This window comes from Grampus griseus (assembly GCF_964374135.1).
Source record: "Grampus griseus genome assembly, chromosome: 11".
Lineage (NCBI taxonomy): Eukaryota > Metazoa > Chordata > Mammalia > Artiodactyla > Delphinidae > Grampus > Grampus griseus.
Genome location: NC_139005.1, coordinates 66,405,662 through 66,427,841, shown reverse-complemented (window position 1 = coordinate 66,427,841; position 22,180 = coordinate 66,405,662). Strand labels below are relative to the sequence as shown.

Here is a 22,180-nt window from a genome sequence, read left to right as displayed (position 1 = left end):
CTATGGATACCAAGAAATGACTGTATTACTTTGCAGCGTATTATGAAGAATAAAGTAATTAATAAAAGTAAAGTATTATATTTGAAATAGTTTTTCACTCATAGTAAATGCTCATCATTTTTTTTTTTTTAAGTAGAACTCTTCCATTTTCACTGTCCAAACGTCAGTCAATATACTGGGAGAGCCAGAGAAAGCCCTTGCCATAGTATTTATTAACCATCATGTGTAGTTTTACATCTGATCAGAAACTCCTCCTGCATGTGCTCCAATTTTCCAATAAGACCCTTTGATGATAAATGTCAGCTCATATCTGACTGGAGTTTGCCTTTTGAATACCAGCATCAGCAGCTAGCTACCTCCTTTGCGGTGAATGCTTCTCTCGCATTAGTTCTCCTAGCCTTGGTCCCACGATTTCAGGTTTCCCCACTGTTCACTGCTAGCGTCCCAGTGAATCTCATGGTTGAAAAATCACAGGCCTTAACAACTTCTGCTTTTGGTCATGTTATTGTTCTGCTCAAAATTCTCATTTCCAAAATGGACTTTCCATATGAGGTCTTTTTGAACTGACTCCTGCTTTTCTTTTCCACCTCATATCACACTTCTGTACTTTATATGAATCAGGTTATCACCTAGAATATTCATCCATCTCCAATGAGTGCCCTGCCATGCCTTAACCCACCTTGTTCCTAATACTTGGAATGCTCCTCTCCATTTTTTTTTTTTTTTTTTTTTTTTTTTGCGGTACACGGGCCTCTCACTGTTGTGGCCTCTCCTGTTGCGGAGCACAGGCTCCGGATGCGCAGGCTCAGCGGCCATGGCTCACGGGCCTAGCCGCTCCGCGTCATGTGGGATCTTCCCGGACCGGGGCACGAACCCATGTCCCCTGCATCGGCAGGCGGACTCTCAACCACTGCGCCACCAGGGAAGCCCTCTCCACATTTTTGTCTACCTAAATCCTACCCCACAAAGCTCAATTCAAAAGTTACTATCTTCACAAAGCTCTTCCTGATTTCCTAACAGGAAATAATTTTTACCTTCTGGCTGGAATAGCTCTTTTAACACTTATAGTCTCTTTTTCTCTTACCTCTAAGAAATCACTTATAAATCGTATATATTCATATATATATAATTTGTTATTCTTTGTTGTTGCAATTATTGTTGGCTTGTTGTATATTCATAGTGCCCAACAGTTACAGTCTCAAGGTAAAAGTTTCACCGAAAGAGAAGCATTCAGAACAAGACCTTAGATCTACCTGTACTAGATAGGGTACCACAAAAGAGCTTAGAACATAGGTCTTTAAATAAGATAGAAATCTTTTTCTCTTGTCATAGTACAGAGAGAGGCAGGCAGTATAGAGCATGTTATCCAGAGACCCATATGGGTCAGGCTGCTCTGACATCCTTGAAGAGTTAGCTACCAACTTTAGTATCAAGGTGATTGTTATTCCTTAGCCAGTAGGAAGAGTGAAAAAAAAAATAGGGGGGCAAGCAGTTCCCTTTTAAATAAATTGCACACAGGGCTTCCCTGGTGGCACAGTGGTTGAGAGTCCGCCTGCCGATGCCCCTGTCTGGGAAGATCCCCCATGCCGTGGAGCGGCTGGGCCCGTCAGCCATGGCCGCTGAGCCTGAGCATCTGGAGCCTGTGCTCCGCAACGGGAGAGGCCACAACAGTGAGAGGCCCGCGTACCGCAAAAAAATAAAAATAAAATAAATAAATAAACAAATAAATGAATTGCACACATTATCTGACTCACATTCTACTGGCTTGAATTTTCTCACATGGAAGACAGGGACTCTAGCTGTGTGTCTGGGTGATGTTTGCTCTACTAAAACTAAGAGGAGTTATATTATTAAAAGAAAGAAGAGGACAATGGATATGATTACATTCTGTTACATGTAAATACTGTTATATTACCCACACTCCTTACCACTCTCCCCCTTCCAGGGACCTATTCATGCATTAATATTACACATGTGTGTACACACACACACACACACACACACACACACACACACACAGAGGCAGACAGTGCTAAATGCCTACCAATATCCAGTTTCTCCTTCTTCGTTACTCACAGAATCTTGATTTTATTTGGAGCTGCAGTGTGCCCATCTAGGAGGTTACATTTCCCAGCCTTCTAGAGACGGCCTATGGAGGAGAGGAACTTGTTGGGTAGAATTTCCAGGGAAGTTCTTTAAAGGATGCTGTCTCACATGGGAAAAGTTCTTCCATCTTCATATTTCTTTCCATTTGAACTACAATGGCTGGAGCAGCAGCAGCCATTATGTAACCATAGTGAAAGGCCAATAAAACTGCAGAGACCTTGGCCCTCACACCCTTGAACCATATGAACCAATGTCAGCTACTACCTTACAGATTTTCTAGGAAAATAAGAGAAAAATAAATCCTATGTGATTATGCTACAACAGTTCCATTTCCATGTATTTAGATGTCTGTATTTATAAAACTTCCCCAAAATATGATCACTCATATATAAAGCTATCTCAAATTATTAAGCATGTTCAAAACTTTGCCCTGAAACTTGGTCCTTCCTTAGTTTTTCCCATCATGTAAGCTGTACCATCACCTACCCAGTGGCTTGGAACAGAAATCTGATAATAGTCCTTGACAATCCTTCTCCTTTATCTCTACTCCTCTACATAATCTTAAATGTTTCAATCTACTCTATTTCTACTACAGCTGCTCTAACTTTAATCCTTATCCTTGTGGTCTCAACTTATGAGAGTCTGTCCTATGGGACTCCTCTCTGTGTTTGCCTAAGTGCAAGTTTTATCATCTGTAACCCACTCCTTGCAGGGCTTTGAAACCAAAGCTCAAGTTTGCCATGGTATACAAATACCCTTAGTAGCTTCAGCATTTCCATCATCTTTGTGGACTCCTACCTTCTCCTGTATATTGACCTGATAAATACTATGTATCTTTCCAGTATTTCAATGCTTTTAAGAAATGAAATTTAATTACATTCAGTATTTTTAGTTGAATGGGGTGAGGTGCAGGCAGGATACCTAGCCAGCCAGATTTGGTGATTTACCTTTTTTTTTTTTTTTAAGTTCTGAGCTTACATTTGGTAGATTTTAATCAGTAGAAATTCCAAAGGCCAGAATCTGGGAAGTATTCCCCCACAAAGATTTGAATTTGCTTTGGCATGGGACTGACGGAAGACTGCCTTGTCTCATTCAATGTCATGGCTTAGTATGAGCTTTTCAGGTCCAGCTCCCCCACCACGTAGGGGCCCAACGTTAGTCTCTAGATCCCAATGGGACCAGCATTTGCCTCAAGACAATACCATCTGCTATCTTATGGCTCACAGTTCCCTGCTCTAGTTTCAACTCCTCTTCCTCTCTCTTCCCCTTCTCTCCTTTTAATTTTTTGGTTTTGATTTGTCTTGATCCAGGGAGATTTCCCTTATTTTTGTAGAGTCAGCAATGCTTAAAAAAATACATGTTCTAATTTAGGCAGGGTCTAGCTGAACTATAGCAGGAGAGTTCCTCAGAAAAATCATACACGGCTGCAAATGGAAGTAAAGCACATGCTCTTTTGAAAAAAGAAACCACACTTTATTCTTCTACATCCTCCAAACTTCTAGCATTAAAAGATGAAAGCAAACAGAGAGATTTGATTAATAAAATACATATTATATGAGATAGAAAATACTGTTAAATCTTTACTGAAAAGACAGCAATTGTGTGCACTGCTGCAATGATGAGATTAATTCACTGCTATTTACTTGACTAAGAAATTAGTCATACCTTTCTGTAGCTACAATACATGGTGTAATGCTGATAATAACTAGCTAATACTATCTTAGGAGTTTTTAACAGTATATACTGAATATCCAAAAGATCTCAAAATATAAGATACATTTATTTTTAAGCAGTATGTTACAATTTCAAATAACACGCTCAAAGTATTTTCCTTCAACATCCAGATACCTTTCCAGGTGAAGTACCTCTAAATTTAAAGCAATGAAACCAATTGTTAATTCTAAAAGACACTGAAGATGACTATATAAGAATCTAGCCTCCTCCCTTAAAATTCCTACTGGTGACATATTGAGAAACAATTTACAGTAAGAAAGGTATCATATCCCCTTAACAAATTTCTATTTGATACAGAAATGGCAGGACCAGATTGAAAGATGCCGCTACAAGATGATCTACAGCCCTCCTTTGGTTAAAAAAACAAAAGGAGATGGAGAGCTCTAGGGAGGATCACCTTAATTCCCCGGTAAAACATTAAGGCCGGAGTAAACATGAAGGTAGGCCATAGGCTTTCAAGGGTTACACCACTCATATTTGACTCTGCAGATCTGCAGTATTTGGAGGCACTAATGATATTAGCAGACTCCCTGACATTGGGCTGGGAAGAGGTAGGGAGAGACCAAGCACAAGTCTCTGCCCAGACAAGGGCTGCTTCTAGAAGGAGCTCCTATTAAGGCCACTCAATAAGCTCTATGAAACCACCTGATCTGACTTTCTAGGACCCCAGCTCTTTCTCTACTCGTGCTACACTCCTAGGCCTCAGATATGATCATATAAACATACAGGAAAAGAAAATTACCATTCATTCTTCGGACTGGGCCTGAATGACTCAGTTACAGCACTAACATCAATTTCTGACAGAATACATAGCAGGTTGACACGTTAGGCTGAAAAAACACATACACATGATAAAGTCCAGAGGCAGAAAAAAAGCGCTGCTTCTGTCTTGTGTTCACTTTTAACAGAAAAAAAAAAAAATTTCCCAGGAAACTCTCTAGTAGATATGCTCCTCATTGGTAAGAACTGTGTCTCATATCCTTTCCTAAATAAATGGAATTACCATAACTAATTTAGATTGAGAGTCACGTATTTCTGAGGCTATAGCAGGACTCAATCTTCCTAATAACTGATGCTTGAACAAAATCATAGTTCAGTTAGCAAGGAAGAAGAGAGATGTGGATCTGGATAGGTAACCCGTAGTGTTTGCTCAGCATGTTTCTACCTTTATGGGAAAAACAACCAAAAGAAGTTCTCTCTCAAACTTCAGGGGGAAGATATAATATCAATATTTCAAATTAATTATGATAATGATAATCAATATTAAGACAAAACACTGAAACAAGTCAAGCTTGGGAAAACATATATATTCTATAAAGCACTGCATTAAATAATACTGTTTCTGGTATTTTGTGTTCTCCTAGGAACTACTGGCTTATAATGTATAAATATTTAAAGCAGTTTTTAAAACATATGGTAGAACTTTGGTATTCATAATTGCTCAGAGAGTTTTGAGGTATTTTTGAAAATTAACATTCATGACAGACCACCTCTATGGTCTACCACAGCATACTGGGTAAACATATTCATGTAAAACACATATTGTTTACATAGTACACATCATCATAAAAAGTTGCAGTGTACATACCAGACTTTTCTACTGTACTATGTTGGACTATTAATAACTCAAATTTACATCCCAAAGGGCAACACTGCCCCAATCCAAACTTAAAAACAGCTGTGCAAACAAACTGAGGGTTAGAGGCAGGTGTGTAAGATATGAAGGGAGAGACACATGCCATACTTGATTATTCAGAAATATAACTCCATGGAACCTAGTCCTAGACATATGACAGGAAATACACTAACCTTGTCCATGCGAACACCTTGTCCTATAAGTTAGTTATTTTAATATAATGATCAAACTGTACAGTGGTGGATTTCTATTTTAGCAAGGAATACTAGGACTATATAGCATATGCCATATATACAAAATAAGACCACATCCATATTCCATCTTTGCAAACAGTCACTGCTAAATAGACAAGAACAAACTGTTTGCTGTTGTCTGCCTTCACACACACACAGACATCACTGCTCATCAGTAAAGTTAAGCTATCAAAATTCTAGTGGTGCTCATAATAATTATCTTGGACATTCTTTTCTTGTTCTACATTTCTCCCCTTGATTTTGTCTAGTTTCTAAACCTTAACTTTATTGTGCATTTATGCCCTCTATGTTTGGTTTCCCCGGGTTTTCACTCTGAGCTCTATGCTTCAAGGACTTTTGGGGGGGTGGTTAATTACTTTGCACTCTAGACTCTGATATACCCTTGTGGACCCTTCTGGGTTCAGCCTTTGGTTTGGATATGCAAACGAGCACATGAGCAGAGTCCACCTAAGTCTCTGCATGGGAGAGTTTAACTACGAATAACCTTGAATATATTTCTATAGAACATCTTCTAAAATTCTGTCTTCTTAGGAACCATAACAAACACTTGTTTTCAACGATGCTGTTCATCAGAATTACCTATAGTGCTTCTTAAAAATACTTATATTCAAATCCCACCCTTAGAGATTATACATTAGAAGGTCAGAAGGGGGTCCCAGGCATCTAGACACCGAAACTGTCATATACGATCCAACTGGGCAGCCAGAGTTGAGAAACACTGTTATAAAAATTGCAGGAGATGGTTCATATCTTCTCTCCTTTTACTATAGCCAAGATAAGGCAAGAAAAATGGAAACAGGGGTCTGGGAAAGAGAGAAGGGAGTGACTTTTGCCAGCTGGTTTTTGAGATGAAAAACTGTGGCAGTCCAAAGCGAGACAAAACTGCAACATGAACCAAGGTTGCTTTTGTTATTCCTATCACTTATTTTTCTCCTATCTCTTGGCTTTCCAACTCTTTCCTTCCAAAGTATTTGAAGGTACTCACATTGCATACATCTTCACCTAATTCATCATATCACTTAGTCCTGTTTCTTCCTGCTTGCTCTTTGTTTTTCTGACGAGCAAGGTTCCCAACCCTCTGTTCTTTTCAGGTATTTATGAGGAAATCAAATAACATTAAGGTATTACTATTAGCTTTAACCACTTAAGCTTAGTATTGTTTACCTGATAATCTCAATGATTCTCAATGGTTAAGATATTTTTGACAGGAAGGCCTTTCCATGAATTAACTCTGCCTGTAAGAAGGGAAAATGAGAGTTTGTGGCTGCCAGTCACTGTCATTAACAAACATTTCCAACACTTTTTCTTGCCTGAGTCCTGGGCCCAAAGTCATCCTATCGATGCAGTGAACAAGGTAACTGCCACTCAATTATCTATTCAACACACATTGTACAAACATTGATCAACATGAACCATGTTTGAGGCAATGTGCTTAGTTCTGAAGATACAAAAGTGAATAAAAACTAGTGTCTACACTCTACTCATAAATCTGTCAAATCTTTCCATGGCAGAAACGAAGTGGGAGAGGCTGAAGATGGGGATGCACTAACCCTTCTTCTTCCTTCAGATTGTGCAAAGGCCTCTCTATTGAATATGCCTTATTCAAAGATATTTCTCATTTCAGTCTGAACACCTGGTCAATAAATTCTTCGAAACAATTTAATGCAATAGTGTGTTAGAAAAGTTAACTAAAGTGGTCTCATAACCCAAAGGTCTCTCTCTAATCTTTTTACTTCGCTCTAAAAATATGTATCTTCCCTTATGTCTGTTTACACTTTATTAAAACACATTATAAATAAGTATAATTAAGAATATTAAACAACTATTTGACTAGGGAAAAAAAAGGTACCTAAAGACTGACAGAAAATGGACAGGCACAGGAGCAACTGGTCACTCTCTTAATTTTTTTCCTACCCTGGCAAGTAGCTTCTGCCAACCCCCTTAAAGAACAGAACTGAAGAACCAGACATCAGATGAAAAATGTACCAATGACATATCCTGGTTGTCATAAAATAACGACAGCCCCTTAAATCTGAATTTCTTTACATACTCAACAAAAACCAGACAGAGAATAGATAAAATTACTCATAAGCCACATGTACACTACGCATTTTGATTTAAATGTAAGTGAAGAAATAAACATCTCAAGCCAGCAGAACCAGCTCTGGAGATCACTCCAGAAGGAGAGTCAGATGTAGAAAAATGTGCGTGACACAGAACAGAGCGCGCTGCCAAAAGAGAGGATCCCACTCATGGTGTAAAGTACAGAGATTAGGTCTGAGACCTGACGATACTGAGCAATGGCTGCAAGGGTCCAGCCCAACCAGAGATGGCAGACTTAAGATGTATCACCTAAAGAGGAGAGGGAGGCCCTTTGGAAGGGGAAGGCATTTGGGGGGGGCATGATGATAAAGTGAAAGAAGGAAGCGGGCAACTGAAATTAAAGATCTTACACTGTAAGACAGTATCTTTGAATTGAAAGACACACCAAGTGGCTACACCTACCCTGAACTAAGCCAATTATTAAAAAAAACCCATTTCATTGTACCTATAGAACAGGAAGCTCTTGAACTAAGAACAAAAACTTCCCTACCCAAAATTTTATGCTTGCTGATCCAGGAAAACACTTTGCATTTAATATTTTAAAAGCTGTAAAACTGTGATTGTATTATTTTTTTTTCATTTCTTTTAGGAAAGATGCACAATAAGGGCTAAAAACTAATGTAAATATTTGGGTATATACTTTAGAATAAATAATTTTTTAGGTTCACTTTTCCCCCCAATTTTTATCTTGAAAATTTTTTTACTCAGAGAAAAGTTGGAAATGATGGCATGACAAACATATATTCTTCATTTAAATTAAACTATTGTTAACTTTTTGCCAATTTGCTTTCTTTCTCTCACTCTATCTCTATATATGGACAATTTTACTTCTGTGTACTTTTCCTAAAAGATACTTTTTAGAACCCTGACATAAAAAATTCAAATTCAATTAACTCTTTTCCCCAAAAACCTTTGCCAGTTTTAAGGATGACCTGTTTCACCCAGGCAATTTTCAGTAGAATCATACAATCATCATTTTTACCTGTTGGAAATGACTAAATGACAAATAATCAAATTTTTACAGTCATCTGGGTTTTAAAATTGAGAAAAAGAGCAAGCAATACCATCTATATTCACACAACTTCCTGACCTAAAAATTCTTAGCAAGGGACACTGGATGTTGATAAACACTTCACTAAACTAACAGAAAAGAGAACTGCTAATATTAGTAGATAACCATCTAACCTGAACCTGTGGTTTGGAAGCCATGTGTCTAATAAGAGATATAACATAAAATGGATCAAAGAGAGGAATTTCAGGAGCTGCTCTGGATGAAGGGTTGTAGGTGCTTTCAGTCCTGTCAACGTACTCTGTACTTTGCTCCTCAGGCACCTTCTTAGCCCAGGGAGCACAGTTTTCATACAATTGCACAGTTTTCTAGCTTTTTAAAATCATAGTATTTTGACCCTTCAAAATACAGTAAGAAACTTTTTGAGGGGACAAATATCAATATTCGTTACAAAATTGAGGCTTTGGAAATGAAAACAAACCTTGTCCATTCTATATTTATGACAAAATAACTTAGCTTTACTACCTTAGTAAATGTATATCTTACAAATATTTTTAAACCGAAGTTCTCTAACAATACACCACACAAAAATTTCACATATTTGCAGTTTTCGGCATTCATTAAGACCATACTATGACTAAAAAATCTATAATAAAATACAACGCAAGTGATAGTTCATCAAATTTCATTTGATGTAACATTTCTAATATTGCAAGAATATCAGATATTATCTCAAATGTTAATTCAAAGTGACAATAATGTCAACAACAAAAAAAGGAGAGATACAAAGCAGCCATTATGCTCAAATAAATAAAATTATGGGATATGAAGAACTTGTACCTTTATGTGGGTTTTCAAACTCTTCAGATAAGAGGTGGTAGCAACAACCCACACTGCAAACTCCCTTGATTTCAGACTTGGAAGTAAATATTCGCAGAGTATTTGGAGCAAGATCACCACAAGTATGCAGACCTACCATCAAACAATCCTTAAAAAATGAGAAGAAAAAATAAATATTGGAAATTAAAAGGAGGGTTAAAAAACATTTAAGTGTTTATTAGAAGATGTAGAGCTTTTTAAAATGATGAAATTTTACCTAGAAAGTATTGTATGTCTTTTATTTTCATAACAAATAACTATTGCCTTTAAAGGCAAAATGACCGATCTTTTACCAAAACTGACATAACTTTCAGTTGATTTTCTAGTGTTTTTGGTTACTTACTCATTTGAATTTTCTCTGGTTTCTTTTACAACTAATATTTGCTTAATGACTACTCAAATTAATGCTGGATCAATACAACGTAGCCTGCATTACTAGGACAAACTTATGATTTGAGACACATTAATACCTTACTAGTCAATTTTTAAAATTCACTTCATCACCCATACCCATCGAAACTTATAAAACATTGTCATAAAAAAAAAATTAAGTGTTGCTAAGTAGGCATTTTTACTCCAACACCAAAAGTTTACTTAGTTCATTCACTGCATCAAATATGACAAGATTAAATTCAATATAAAGCTTTTGTTCTAAATTTTATAACACGAATTTTATGTAAAAATTCTATGAAATGTTCTCCTAATTACCCAAAGCGTAATTTAGATGTATACACATACAGAATGGGTGCATAGGCATGGACTCACAGAATCTTGATCAATATACCGTTTGTTTGTTTTAACTCTTCAGTTCCTTAGTTTCCTCTTCTGTAAAATGAGGCTAATAATAGTATCTCACCTCAATGGGTTATTGCAAGACTTTAATAAGTTAATACTGGTAAATGACTTTGTACAATCTCTGGCATCCAGTAAAATTCAGTAAACGTCTTCTATTCTTACATCATCATCATCATGTTATAAATTCAAAATAATAGACATTAAGTTGTAATCAAGTATATTTTTATAACTATCTTCAGAACAAATACAATTTTTTCACTTAAGTTATTTTACCAAAAATGTGATTTTAGCCCATATAATGTAGACATAGAGCTGAAGTGTTACCTTTCTAAAGAAAATAACTGTACCTGTAAGTTGCTTCAACCTGATAGAACATTCTGCCGCTTCAACCAACATTCTCTTCAAAGCACAATTTCTGGAGTGTTGTGCAACTATTTTGCTTTTCTCAATGATTACATAGTTTGGGTAGGTTTTATTTAGACATTATAATGTTATAAATAAAAAAGGAATTCAGAGAGAAAGGGCTTATTGCTAATTAAGGGTAGATAACAAAGACATAAATCTCTCTCTTTTAGGCTAGTTCTCCCTAAAGATAACACCAAAATATTTAACCTCATTTTTCAGTGTATTCATCACACAAGGTTAGTTAAAAATACCAGCAGGTGGCAAACAAAAATACACAATCAGCATATTATCCTAACAGTAAAATATTTAAGTATTGTATGTGTGTGTTGTAGGGTGGAGAGGGGAGGAGATGGGAGGTATTGGTTAATTCTGGTTATTAAATTACTACTTAACTAAGGACCCAAGAAATAATCTTCCAGCATATATTTTATAAGTCAAATTCTTATAAAAGTCTGCATATAGTTTTGATCATATATTTTCCAGAAGACTTTTAAAAACATAAATATATGATAATAAGCTCTAAAAATATATACATTTTTAAGTCAGGTTAAAGTAATTGGGGCTGTTTAACCCTAACAGAAGGTTAAGCTATAACTTAATTACTGATTTCATATATAGGAAAAACAATTAATGAGGATTAACCGGTTTCCCATAATTAGTGAAATCCTGAAATATCAGGGAAAAAGAAAAATTCCCCATTCTAAAATGACAAAGTAACAAAACACTGGTTAGCTACCAAACAAGGATTTAAATTTATAAAGAATTCTGGTATCTTTTGTTTATTCATTCTTTAGGGAAGAATTTTCAAAAAATTTAACAAGAGTAGAATATTAAAACTTCAAAGGCTACCCTGTTTTTTTAAAACAATGAGTCAGGCCAAATGATTTCTAAAAACTCCTCTACAATATTGTTTGCACATACAATATTGCCTTTAAGATATATTATCTCTGCATAACTTGACATACTTGTACTTTAGAAAAAGTTCAAATTTTTTAAGAATACACAGAAGTTGGTCTTGCTCAAGAAAATTGCAAATTTGGTTACCAAGGCTAACATTAAACATAATATTGCCCTAGGTACATCTTTACCTCAAATTTAAATAAAATATAAGAGCTTTCTTGGACTGGAATTTTAACAACTCATAAATTGTATAACGAGAACTTAGCTGACTAGCTTTTGTATTAGTACTTCTGTTTAATTTAGGCTTACAAATGAGTGGAGGGTACTCCCTTCTGGAAAATCATAATTGTCAGACTGTCAGATTTTGACAGCTGTGGAAATCATGAAAGCCTGAATATAATTTTATTTTCTTGGTCCTTTATATTAATGTAATCAAATAAGATACACAGGTTAAGTAAGCTACCATTAAAACTTAATTCTATGTCTTAGAGCCTTTATATATAAATGAAATTAAGGAATTAAAAAAATAAAATTACCTCCAGATCTTTAATAATATCATGTAGTTCTGAATCAGCAGTGATAAAAGATGTTAAAGGTGAATATATATTGGATTCATTTGACTTTGATGTCATTTTTCTTCTCTCTTTATTTGCTACAGACATTTTTCTCTTGGGTATATGGGATGAAGAAGTAGGTTCTATGGCATTAATAGGCAAAAGGTCCCTAAGAGAAAAGGCATTTTCAAAACACAAATTTTCTTCTCGATGTGAGTAAACATGTAGGTTTTCCATTTGTTTTCTGATGTTAGAAATTACAGAGCCTGAAAAATCTTGCAGAAAGTCCGAGGTCGACATCTTTTCTTGATTTGCAGTACTGCTGTTACATACTCCCTCAATATCGGCTTTAAATTTAATTTCATCTTGCACTTTCCTTTCTTTTGTCATTTGTAATGCCAGTCCATTGACATCTAATTTTGACCGCCTGTGATAGACTTTCCAATGTTTCTTCAGTTTCCTGTTTCTCTCCTCAGCTCCATGAGTATTGGTATTTGAGGAATCAATTCCATAAACTTTTAAGCCATACTTCAAGGACAAAAAGGAGCTTAGGTAGCCTTTTCCAGAACCCAGGTCAATTACCTAAAGAAAACCAGAATGAATTAAAAGGATTTTAGTCAGATGGTAATAGAAAGCATTTGTGATATTCTTTTTAAAAAGCAAGTAAAGGAATGTATAATTTATACAACTTGTTATGCTTTTTTTAATTTTAGATTACTATTAAAAACCAACAACTCTCATTATTTTTATTCAACATTTTAAGAGAAGTTCTAAGCAGTATAATAATAAGTCAAGGAAAAGATGTAAAAGACATAAATATTGAAAGTAAAATTGTCTTTCTTCATAGATGACATGATTGTATCTGTAGAAAATTCTAAGGAATGCATACAAAAGTTAAAAGAACTAGTAAGTCAAGTTAGCAATGTGTCAAGATACAAGCTCATTAGAAATGAATAATGAACCATCAGAACATATGCATCACAGTAGTAAAAAACAATTAGAAAACAATTTAAAACCAATTGAATTAAAATAGCATACAAATAGAAATCTAGGAATAAATTTAACAAAGCTTATGCAAGACCAATACACTGAAAACTATAAAACATTGCATAGGAAAAATTTAAAAGAGCTAAATAAAGATATACCATGTTCATGAAATAGTTAGACTCAATATTAAGATGGCAATTCTGCCACACTGACATATAGATTCAATGCAATCCTAATCAAAATCCAAGCAGGGTTTTTAAAAGAAATTCATAAGCAGATATTACAGTTTATATGAGAAGGCAAAGTACCTAGAATAACCAAAACGATTTTGAAAAGAAAAAATTTGAGGATTTACACTGATTCAGGAATCAACATAAAACTACAGTAATCAGGGCTTCCCTGGTGGCGCAGTGGTTGAGAGTCCGCCTGCCGATGCAGGGGACCCGGGTTCATGCCCTGGTCCGGGGAAGATCCCACGTGCCGTGGAGCGGCTGGGCCTGTGAGCCATGGCCGCTGAGCCTGCGCGTCCGGAGCCTGTGCTCCACAACGGGAGAGGCCACAACAGTGAGAGGCCCGCGTACCGCAAAAAAAAAAGAAAAAAACTACAGTAATCAAAATAGTGTAGTGCTGGTATAAAAATAGATATATAAATCCATGGAATAAACAGGGTCCAGAAATAGACCCACAGTTATATAGTCAAATGGTTTTTGACAAAACAACTAAAGTAATTCAAAGGAAAAGATAGTCTTTTCAACAAATGGTGTGGGTATAACTGGATGTCTGTATGGGAAAAAAAAGATTTTTGCATGTCATATGCCAAGCAGGCATATCTTTAATTCCTGCATATCTTTGTGACATTGGGAGGGAAAAAGATTTCTTATGTAGGACATAAAAAGCATAAACTACAAAGAAATAATTGAAAAATGGACTTCATTAAAATTAAAACCTTTGCTATTCAAAATACATAGTTAAAAAGGGTAAGAAATATTTGCAAAACATATATCTGACTAAGGGTTTGTATCCAGAATATATAAAGAACTCTAACAACTCAATAATAAGACAAGCCACCAATTAAAAAATGGGCAGAACATTTGAACACACACTTCACAGAAGAAGATATACAAATGACCACTATAAAAAGATGCCCAATATCACTACTCTTTTGGGAATTGCAAACTAAAATCATAATGAGATACACACAAATGTAAAATGGTACAGTCACTTTGGAAAACATCAGCAGTTTACCATAGAGTTAAAGCATACACTTATACTATACAACCTACAAATCCCACTGTGGGCTATTTACCCAAGAGAAATGCAAACATGTCCACAAAGTCTTGTATGTGAATAAATTCATAGCGGCCAAAAAAACTGGTAACAACTCAAATATCCATCAACCAATGAATAGAAAAACAAATTGTGGTATATCTATACTGTAGCATACTACACCCAAAAATGAGGAATAAAGAGTCAATGCACATAAAAATATTGATGACTCTAAAAACTATGTGCTAAAGGACAGTCAAACACAAACATCTACATACTATTTGATTCCATTTATACGATGTTCTAGAAAAGTCAAAACTACAAGCAGAGCAGTAATTCCTTGAGAATGGAGGAGGAAATATCTTGCAAAAGGGTATGAGGAAACTTTTTATGGTGACAGAAATATTTTTTATTACAGTGGCTAAACAACTGCATACAATTACCAAATGCATCAAAGTGTACACCTAGAATTGGTGAATATATAAATTATACCTCAATAAAACTAAAAATGATAAAAGACATATAAAATTACCAAGATTGTTTACTGTATTGTCATGTCGTTTCATAAGAAATAAATGGATTACAGAAATATTATCATAGGAAATCATTATCTAATCTCATTATATCTAATCTTTAATTCCTAAAATCAATTAAATCCTGACATAAATATGAGCCACTCAAGGAAAATTTCCTATATTTGAAATAATGCATATCATCAATGAAATCCTCAAAAATTTCAATTCAAGCAAAATTGTAATTCGTAGGTAAAACTCCAATAAATGATGTCTAGCTTACAAATAATTCCCTATGCCCCCTTTTTAATGTTAATCTCTAGGCTAGGTATTATGGGAAATACAGAAGCATTATATATCTTGATCCTAAGGAACTACAATCTAACTGAAGATACCATACTCATGAATACAAGGGCTATAAAGTAGAAATTCTATTAATCAATTTCCCCATATCTGAATCTCTAGAGAAAGCAAAGCTCTCCATTCCCTTCCTTCTACAAAAACACATTCACTGATGTCAATGGCAGCTTAATGCTAGCAACCAATGGGTTGCTTGTAAGCACCAGGACATTTGTTCCCCCCAATACAGATGTTTTCTTACCAAGATGTAATTGAGTTTGTTCCCAGATCTGCATATAACGATTCCACTTGTGAATGAGGAAAATTTTGGCTGCAAGTAACAGAATATCAAATTTCCATCACTGAGAAAACTCTCACCTCACTTAAGAAATCTGGCAGTAGAGTAGTTGAACCAACCAGCGGCTCAACCACATATGGCCTTTGGGCCAACGTATTTGTAATTCCTCTGGTTGCAAGATGGCTGGGGAAAATCTAAGAATCATGTCTTCACAATATAATATCTGAAACCCTTTTCAGTAATAGGCAAAATTTCCTAGAAAAATCTATCAGCTCACTTATATTTTACTGACCCAAATTGATTTTTATCCCTCTCCAAATTGGCCTTTCAGTAATATATACAGTGTTAGCAAGAGAATGGCAAACTCTGCAATTAAAGGTTACATAAATCATACATATTTTTGTCTTCAAACTCTCTTATCTGAGTAGCAAAACCTCCACAATCCTGATCTCTTACCCCTTATTCACAACCGTCTTTTCCTTCCTGGATCATCTTATAGGTTTGAAGATAGAGGAGTCTCCAGTGTAATACCTGGTGGGAGGTATCTTCCTTGTTTCCTAATTCTGCTTAGAAGACTTTCTCACAGAAATATTGCTACACATAGTGATTACATTTCTTAATATTAGTATTAGTATGGTACTATACTTCAGATAGGAGAGTTATATTTTGTTGACTGACCTGGAGATCTAACTACTATTATAAGCTAATGACTTTCAAATTTATAACTCCAGTATGGAATTCTACCATGAACTTCATACTCATATCCAACAGTGTACCTAAACATTTCCACTTGAATGTCTTATAAGCATCTCAAATTTAACATGTTCAAAACTAAGTTCTTGATAGTCTCTGTAAAACCTACCCTTCCCATAATCTTCTCCATCACAGTTAATAGTATCTCCATACCCAGGTGGAGAACAAGACTCCTTTCTTTCTCTCATACCCTCCACCTGAATTATGAAAAAATCCCTAGCCTTACCAAGGGTATTTCATACCAATTGCACTCTAAGTCTAGGTTATTGCAACAGCCTCCTCAATGATCTCCCTGCTCTCACCTTCCCTCCTTGAGTCTATTTTCAAGAGAGCAAAACAAAGACTGATCATACCACACCTCTAAGTAAAATCTCTCATCACTTCCCTAAACTTATCTCCTGCTACTAACCTCCTTTGTTACTAAGCTTTTTGCCTCAACTCTGGAAGCTCATGCTTACATATGAGCTAATTTCTGAAAAGGACCAGCTTGAATGTCATGAAGACTATGCGAAGAGTGCAAAGGTAATGGAAATATTGGCTTGGCCAAAAAGTTCGTTCGGGTTTTTTGTAACATGTTACAAAAACCCGAACAAGCTTTTTGGCCAACCCAATATTTGCTTCATAACACTCCTCAACATGGCAGTCAGAGTGATCCAGTGGCTCCAACGGCTTCCCATCTCATTCAGGACAAAAGCCCAAATCATCACAATGGCCTCTAAGACTCTACAACTTCATGACCTGCTTCTGCCACCCCAACCTCAGCTCCTACTACTCTGTCCTTGCTCTCACCACTGGAGTTAATCTGGCTTCTTGGCTCTTCCAAGAATACAACAAGTGGGGCTTCCCTGGTGGCGCAGTGGTTAGGAATCCACCTGTCAATGCAGGGGACATGGGTTAGAGCCCTGGTCCAGGAAGATCCCACATGCCGCGGAGCAACTAAGCCCATGTGCCTAGAGCCCGTGCTCCACAACAGAAGCCCGCACACCACAACCAAGAGTAGCCCCCTCTCGCTGCAACTAGAGAAAGCCCACACGCAGCAACGAAGATCCAACGCAGAAAGAAAGAAGGAAAGGAAAGGAAAGGAAAGGAAAGGAAAGGAAAGAAAGAAAGAAAGAAAGAAAAGAATACACCAAGTATATTCCTGCTTTAGGGCCACTGAATGTGTTATTCCCTCCATCTAAAAAATTTTTTATCCGGATATTCTAATGGATAACTCTCTTACCTCTTGAAGGAGGTCTTAACTCAAATGCTATCTTTACAATGAGGTTTTACTTGCCCCTCTCTTCCTAATCAAAAGCTTTAATACCCTATCCTTGAATTAGTTACTTCCTTTTTATTTTTTTTCTCCTTAAAGTATATCAACATATACAATAAAATATACTTATAATGATTTTATTATCTATCTCTCCTCATTAGAGTATAAATGACATAAAGGCAAAGATGTGTTTTGTTTTGTTTACTACTGTATCCTCAGCATCTATAACGGCACCTGATACATGGTAGGAGCCAAAGAAATATTTAATAAATGAACGCATGCATTCAAGTGTGAATGAATGAACATATTTTAGAAATAAAAATTAAGAAGTAAGAAGCCTTGGTAATGGGGATGAGAGAGGCAAAGGTTTTTGGCATGTAGGGAGCAATGTGGTTGAGGCAAAAACCAATTGTTTTTTTTTCTTCTCTAGTTCTTTTTGGTCACTAGTAAAGTTAAGATTTTAGTATCTGGGTTTCCAACTATCCCCATGAAACCTACATTTATTAAATCTGCTTTTTAAAAGTAAAAATAGTATACACGTCATACATTTCAAACTTAACTATTTTGAGAATCAAATATTGCTATTAAGTAATTTCAAGAGAAAGACCCTGTAAGTCTTTAATACAGGTTTTTTTCACTCACTAGATACAATCTCCATCACTATGAAAAAAGTTCCCTTAGAGAAGGTCTAACATGAAACATTATGCTATTTCAAATTTTTTTCTCTGTACTTTAGAAATAAAATAAATCCACTTTATTAATTTAAAGTTATTAATTGTGTAATATTTCATATAAATAAAAGAATAAATGTAGTTGAAATGTAAAGTTATAAAGCACAATAATAAATACCCCTCGAAGATTTAAGTATGAGTGATTTATTTGGGAGGTGAAGAAAACACTGACAGGGAAATAGAGAAGAGAAAAAAGAGAAAGGAAGAAAGCCCAATAAATAGTATGTTCTTAAGCAAAATACCACTTTAGGACAACCTGGGTTTAATCACACTGAGAAACTTGGAGAGCTACTGTAGAACACATACCTCATAGTCACCCCACCTGGAAAGTCCAGGAGTTGATGTATCTGTTTATCAACGTGTATTAGTCATTAATTCAAGGATGCTGACAGGGAGGAATTAATCCCCAGAACTTGTATGCAGGCAGTGCCGTGCTTCAGCAGACAGAGAAAACCCACAGGAAAAGAAATGTAGAAACTGCCAGGTAGAAAGCAGCCCGGCACACCATGAAATGGTGAGGCCCAAGAGTTTCTGAATAAGGCCTCCAGTAGCGTCTGCTATAACCATGAACCCACCAGCCATCCTAAGAACTAGAATGTTAGTATTTCCATTTCATATAACTATGTTGTCTTTCCATATCCCATTTCCCTGCTTCCCCTACCAGAGGTAACAACTATTCTCAAATTACTGTTTATGATTCCCTTGCTTCTTTAATGGTTTTTTTGCATATATTTTTTGCATTAAGAATATACCATTATTTTGCTTAAGAGCTTTTTAAATATGATACCATAAAATACGTAGTCTTCTGTAAATTGCTTATTTTTCCCAACCATTTTTATGTTTCTAATATTCATCCATGTGTTAGTACAGCAGCAGTTTGTTAAATTTTACTGTGTACTTGCCCTTTTTACTCCGGTTGAGTATTACTGTCATGGTGAGCCCGTTACCAATCCTGATAGGTACTGCTTAGATATGATACACTGGAGAAAAGGTTGAAAACGATTACCTCGGCTCTTGCCTTTTAGTTCCTACTCTAGAGATCTATGTTGCCATAAGTGGTTCTGCATGCCTGGCCCAAGCTGTGATCGTTTTCTAATCAATCTCAAACTCTCCACAAGTCTGAAAGAATACATGGAAAAGATTCTAACACCTAATAAAAACTGAAGAAGGGAAAAAATCCTCCATTACCCCCATAGATGTTCTTGTAGGGATAAGAAAAATAACTTACTATTTTTATAGGCCAATGGAGGCAATCACTGATTTTATTTTAACATCTATTTTCAGACATTACTACCCTTCATAAAGGCTATTTTTTACAACAGGAATGCATTATAATTCTGACACTATGAAAGAATCCAAGTTTCTTTATGTTACAATAATGAGGCGGGTGCCCCAGACCACAGCATGGTAACCCAGGTCCTTGAGAACACCTAGTGGTAAACAATTTTGCAGAATGCCATCTTCATAATGCTGCCTCAAATTGGAGTTACAACATAAGAAAAAGAGAATTACCATAGCTTCTATCTACTCTGGAAAGAGTGAAATTTGTGGCAAAACATTAACAGTCATATCTTACTTTTAGTATAAATTTGTTTTTATTGCAGTATATTGGGAAATGAGAGCATTTTTAAAGGATCAGATGTGATGTGACATCTCACATCAGCTATTACTTAATGACATTTTAAAGGCTAGACGGTGATAGTAGAAAAGGAAATTTGAATGATACCCCCCAAAATGGCAATAATTTAAACACATGAATATATAGGGAAATACTCTTACCTGCTTTATTCCACAGTAATCAGCAACACTGCTGATGAGCTCTGACATTGCCTGAACTTCATGAGATTTTTTCAAATTCATAAACTCATCTGGCTTCACATTTTCATCTGAACAAAAATAAAACAAAATTAACGTACTGCTACTAAAGAAACAAAACTTAATAAGAATCATCAGTTGATGCTCATGTTTTCTATAATTAAATATGAAAATAATAGAGATCCTATTGCGGTGTCTGTAAGATGGATCTCTATTAGTTTAGCTGCTATGAATCCAATTTGAATTAATAAAATGAAAAGACTCATATAACATTCTTAAAAATGTTCCTTGAAATATAAAACAATTAACTACAAAAGAAAAGACTGATAACTAGACTATGATGTAGGAAAAAAACATGGAGATCTATACCTAAGTTTTCTGTTTAATATGGTGCATAAGAAAACCTACTCATTTAGAACAAATCAGTCTATCGGGGCTCATGATATAAGGTCTAACAATAAATTAAGAAAATGTTGGAAATATATACATATATGAACAATATATTGCTTCTAAATGCCTAAAAAACATACATACACACACACAAACACACCTACCAGTTCTCTGTTTTTGATTTCCACGAAGGGCTACAAGCAACTGTTCAAAAGGAGTACATATTCCCAAGTTTTGTACAGAATAATATTTAGCAGCCAGAGCGAAGGCTTCCACACTCACCAGCTTCTGGGAAGTTTCACAAAATATTTTTGGAAAATCAGTAATATCTAAAAAATCAAGATAAAAAGAATTGTTAGCAACAAAATAAATAATCACTAGCTAATTTGTTGGAGATTTAAAAAACAAAAAACAAAAATCACCGATCTTATAACAAACTATAATATTTTCATTTTGGTGTGAATTTTGGCAATATCACTAATGCTTCCATTATATTTGTTATTTAAACTATTAGCTATTTGTAGCAGCCAGTTTTCTCTTTAATACACTATACCATTATACACTTAGATTCCAAATTAAAATTTGGCCTTTTTGTTGTGTTTTTAAAAGCCAAAAAAAAAGAAAGAAAGACAGAAAGAAATTTAAAACCGTGCTAAACTGTAATGCACTCATTAAATTTATGAATGGTCCTGGCTGACGTACAACTGTGAATTTAAAGGAGGTCAGTCCATCAAATGTCGTTACTCTCTGTGCACACTGCATGTAGAACAACAGCAATATTCTCAATGGTATAAATGTTATTGTAAAACAGTTCCTGCATCATATGGACCATGTAGAATTGTGTGGGCATGTGTGTATATGTGTTCAACGCACTGTCAATACAACTTCTAAAACTAATCTGGTTATGATTAGGTGAAAACAGTTCACTTTCTTCCCATAGTCAGTTTCAAACCAGACATTGTCTAAGCTTCATACAGAAACTACTGATAGTTGCTGAATGCTCACTTCAGAAGAGTAAACTGCCACACTGTTTGCAACATCCAGTGTCCCTCTCTGCGTGAGGATCATTCACCCTGTTGAACTCAGATGTGGTTACATCTCGCCAAGGTGAACTATGCCATTTTCAGGCAAAAGTTTTAAAAATATCAAAAGAGTCACTACATTTTCTTTGCCCAGAACTGCAATTGTCAAGATAGAACCTGCCTCAGCCTGAGTCCCCAAGTGACGACAACAAAGGCATCACTGCTGTCAAACTACAATGAACATGTGGCATACATGAATAGTAACTTTCATTGTTTTTAGTCACTGAGTTTTTAGGCTTATTACTGTAGCATAATCTTAACTACTCTAATGGATACACATCAGTACAGATTTGCTTTTTATTTGTTCAGTTTCATTTTCCTATAGCCATTTTTAATGCATATTAATTTATTTATGAAGGTTTAAAAAAAGGCATTCT

The 22,180-nt window shown here is 35.5% G+C and overlaps 1 protein-coding gene across 4 annotated transcripts in view; it reads right to left on the bottom strand.

Annotated features, from left to right (window-relative positions):
• Positions 1-22,180, bottom strand: part of METTL25 (methyltransferase like 25) — a gene marked incomplete at both ends in the record, with an annotated part of 125,426 nt that overhangs the window by 85,536 nt on the left and 17,710 nt on the right. For all 4 annotated transcript variants that reach the window (XR_014297439.1, XM_082666127.1, XM_082666125.1 and 1 more), the window contains 4 exons: positions 9,683-9,830; positions 12,358-12,957; positions 20,296-20,402; positions 20,886-21,050. Coding sequence is in view for 3 of the 4 variants with exons in the window: in XM_082666127.1 (XP_082522253.1) it covers positions 9,683-9,830; positions 12,358-12,957; positions 20,296-20,402; positions 20,886-21,050 (1,020 nt within the window). The remainder of the gene's footprint in view (positions 1-9,682; positions 9,831-12,357; positions 12,958-20,295; positions 20,403-20,885; positions 21,051-22,180) is intronic.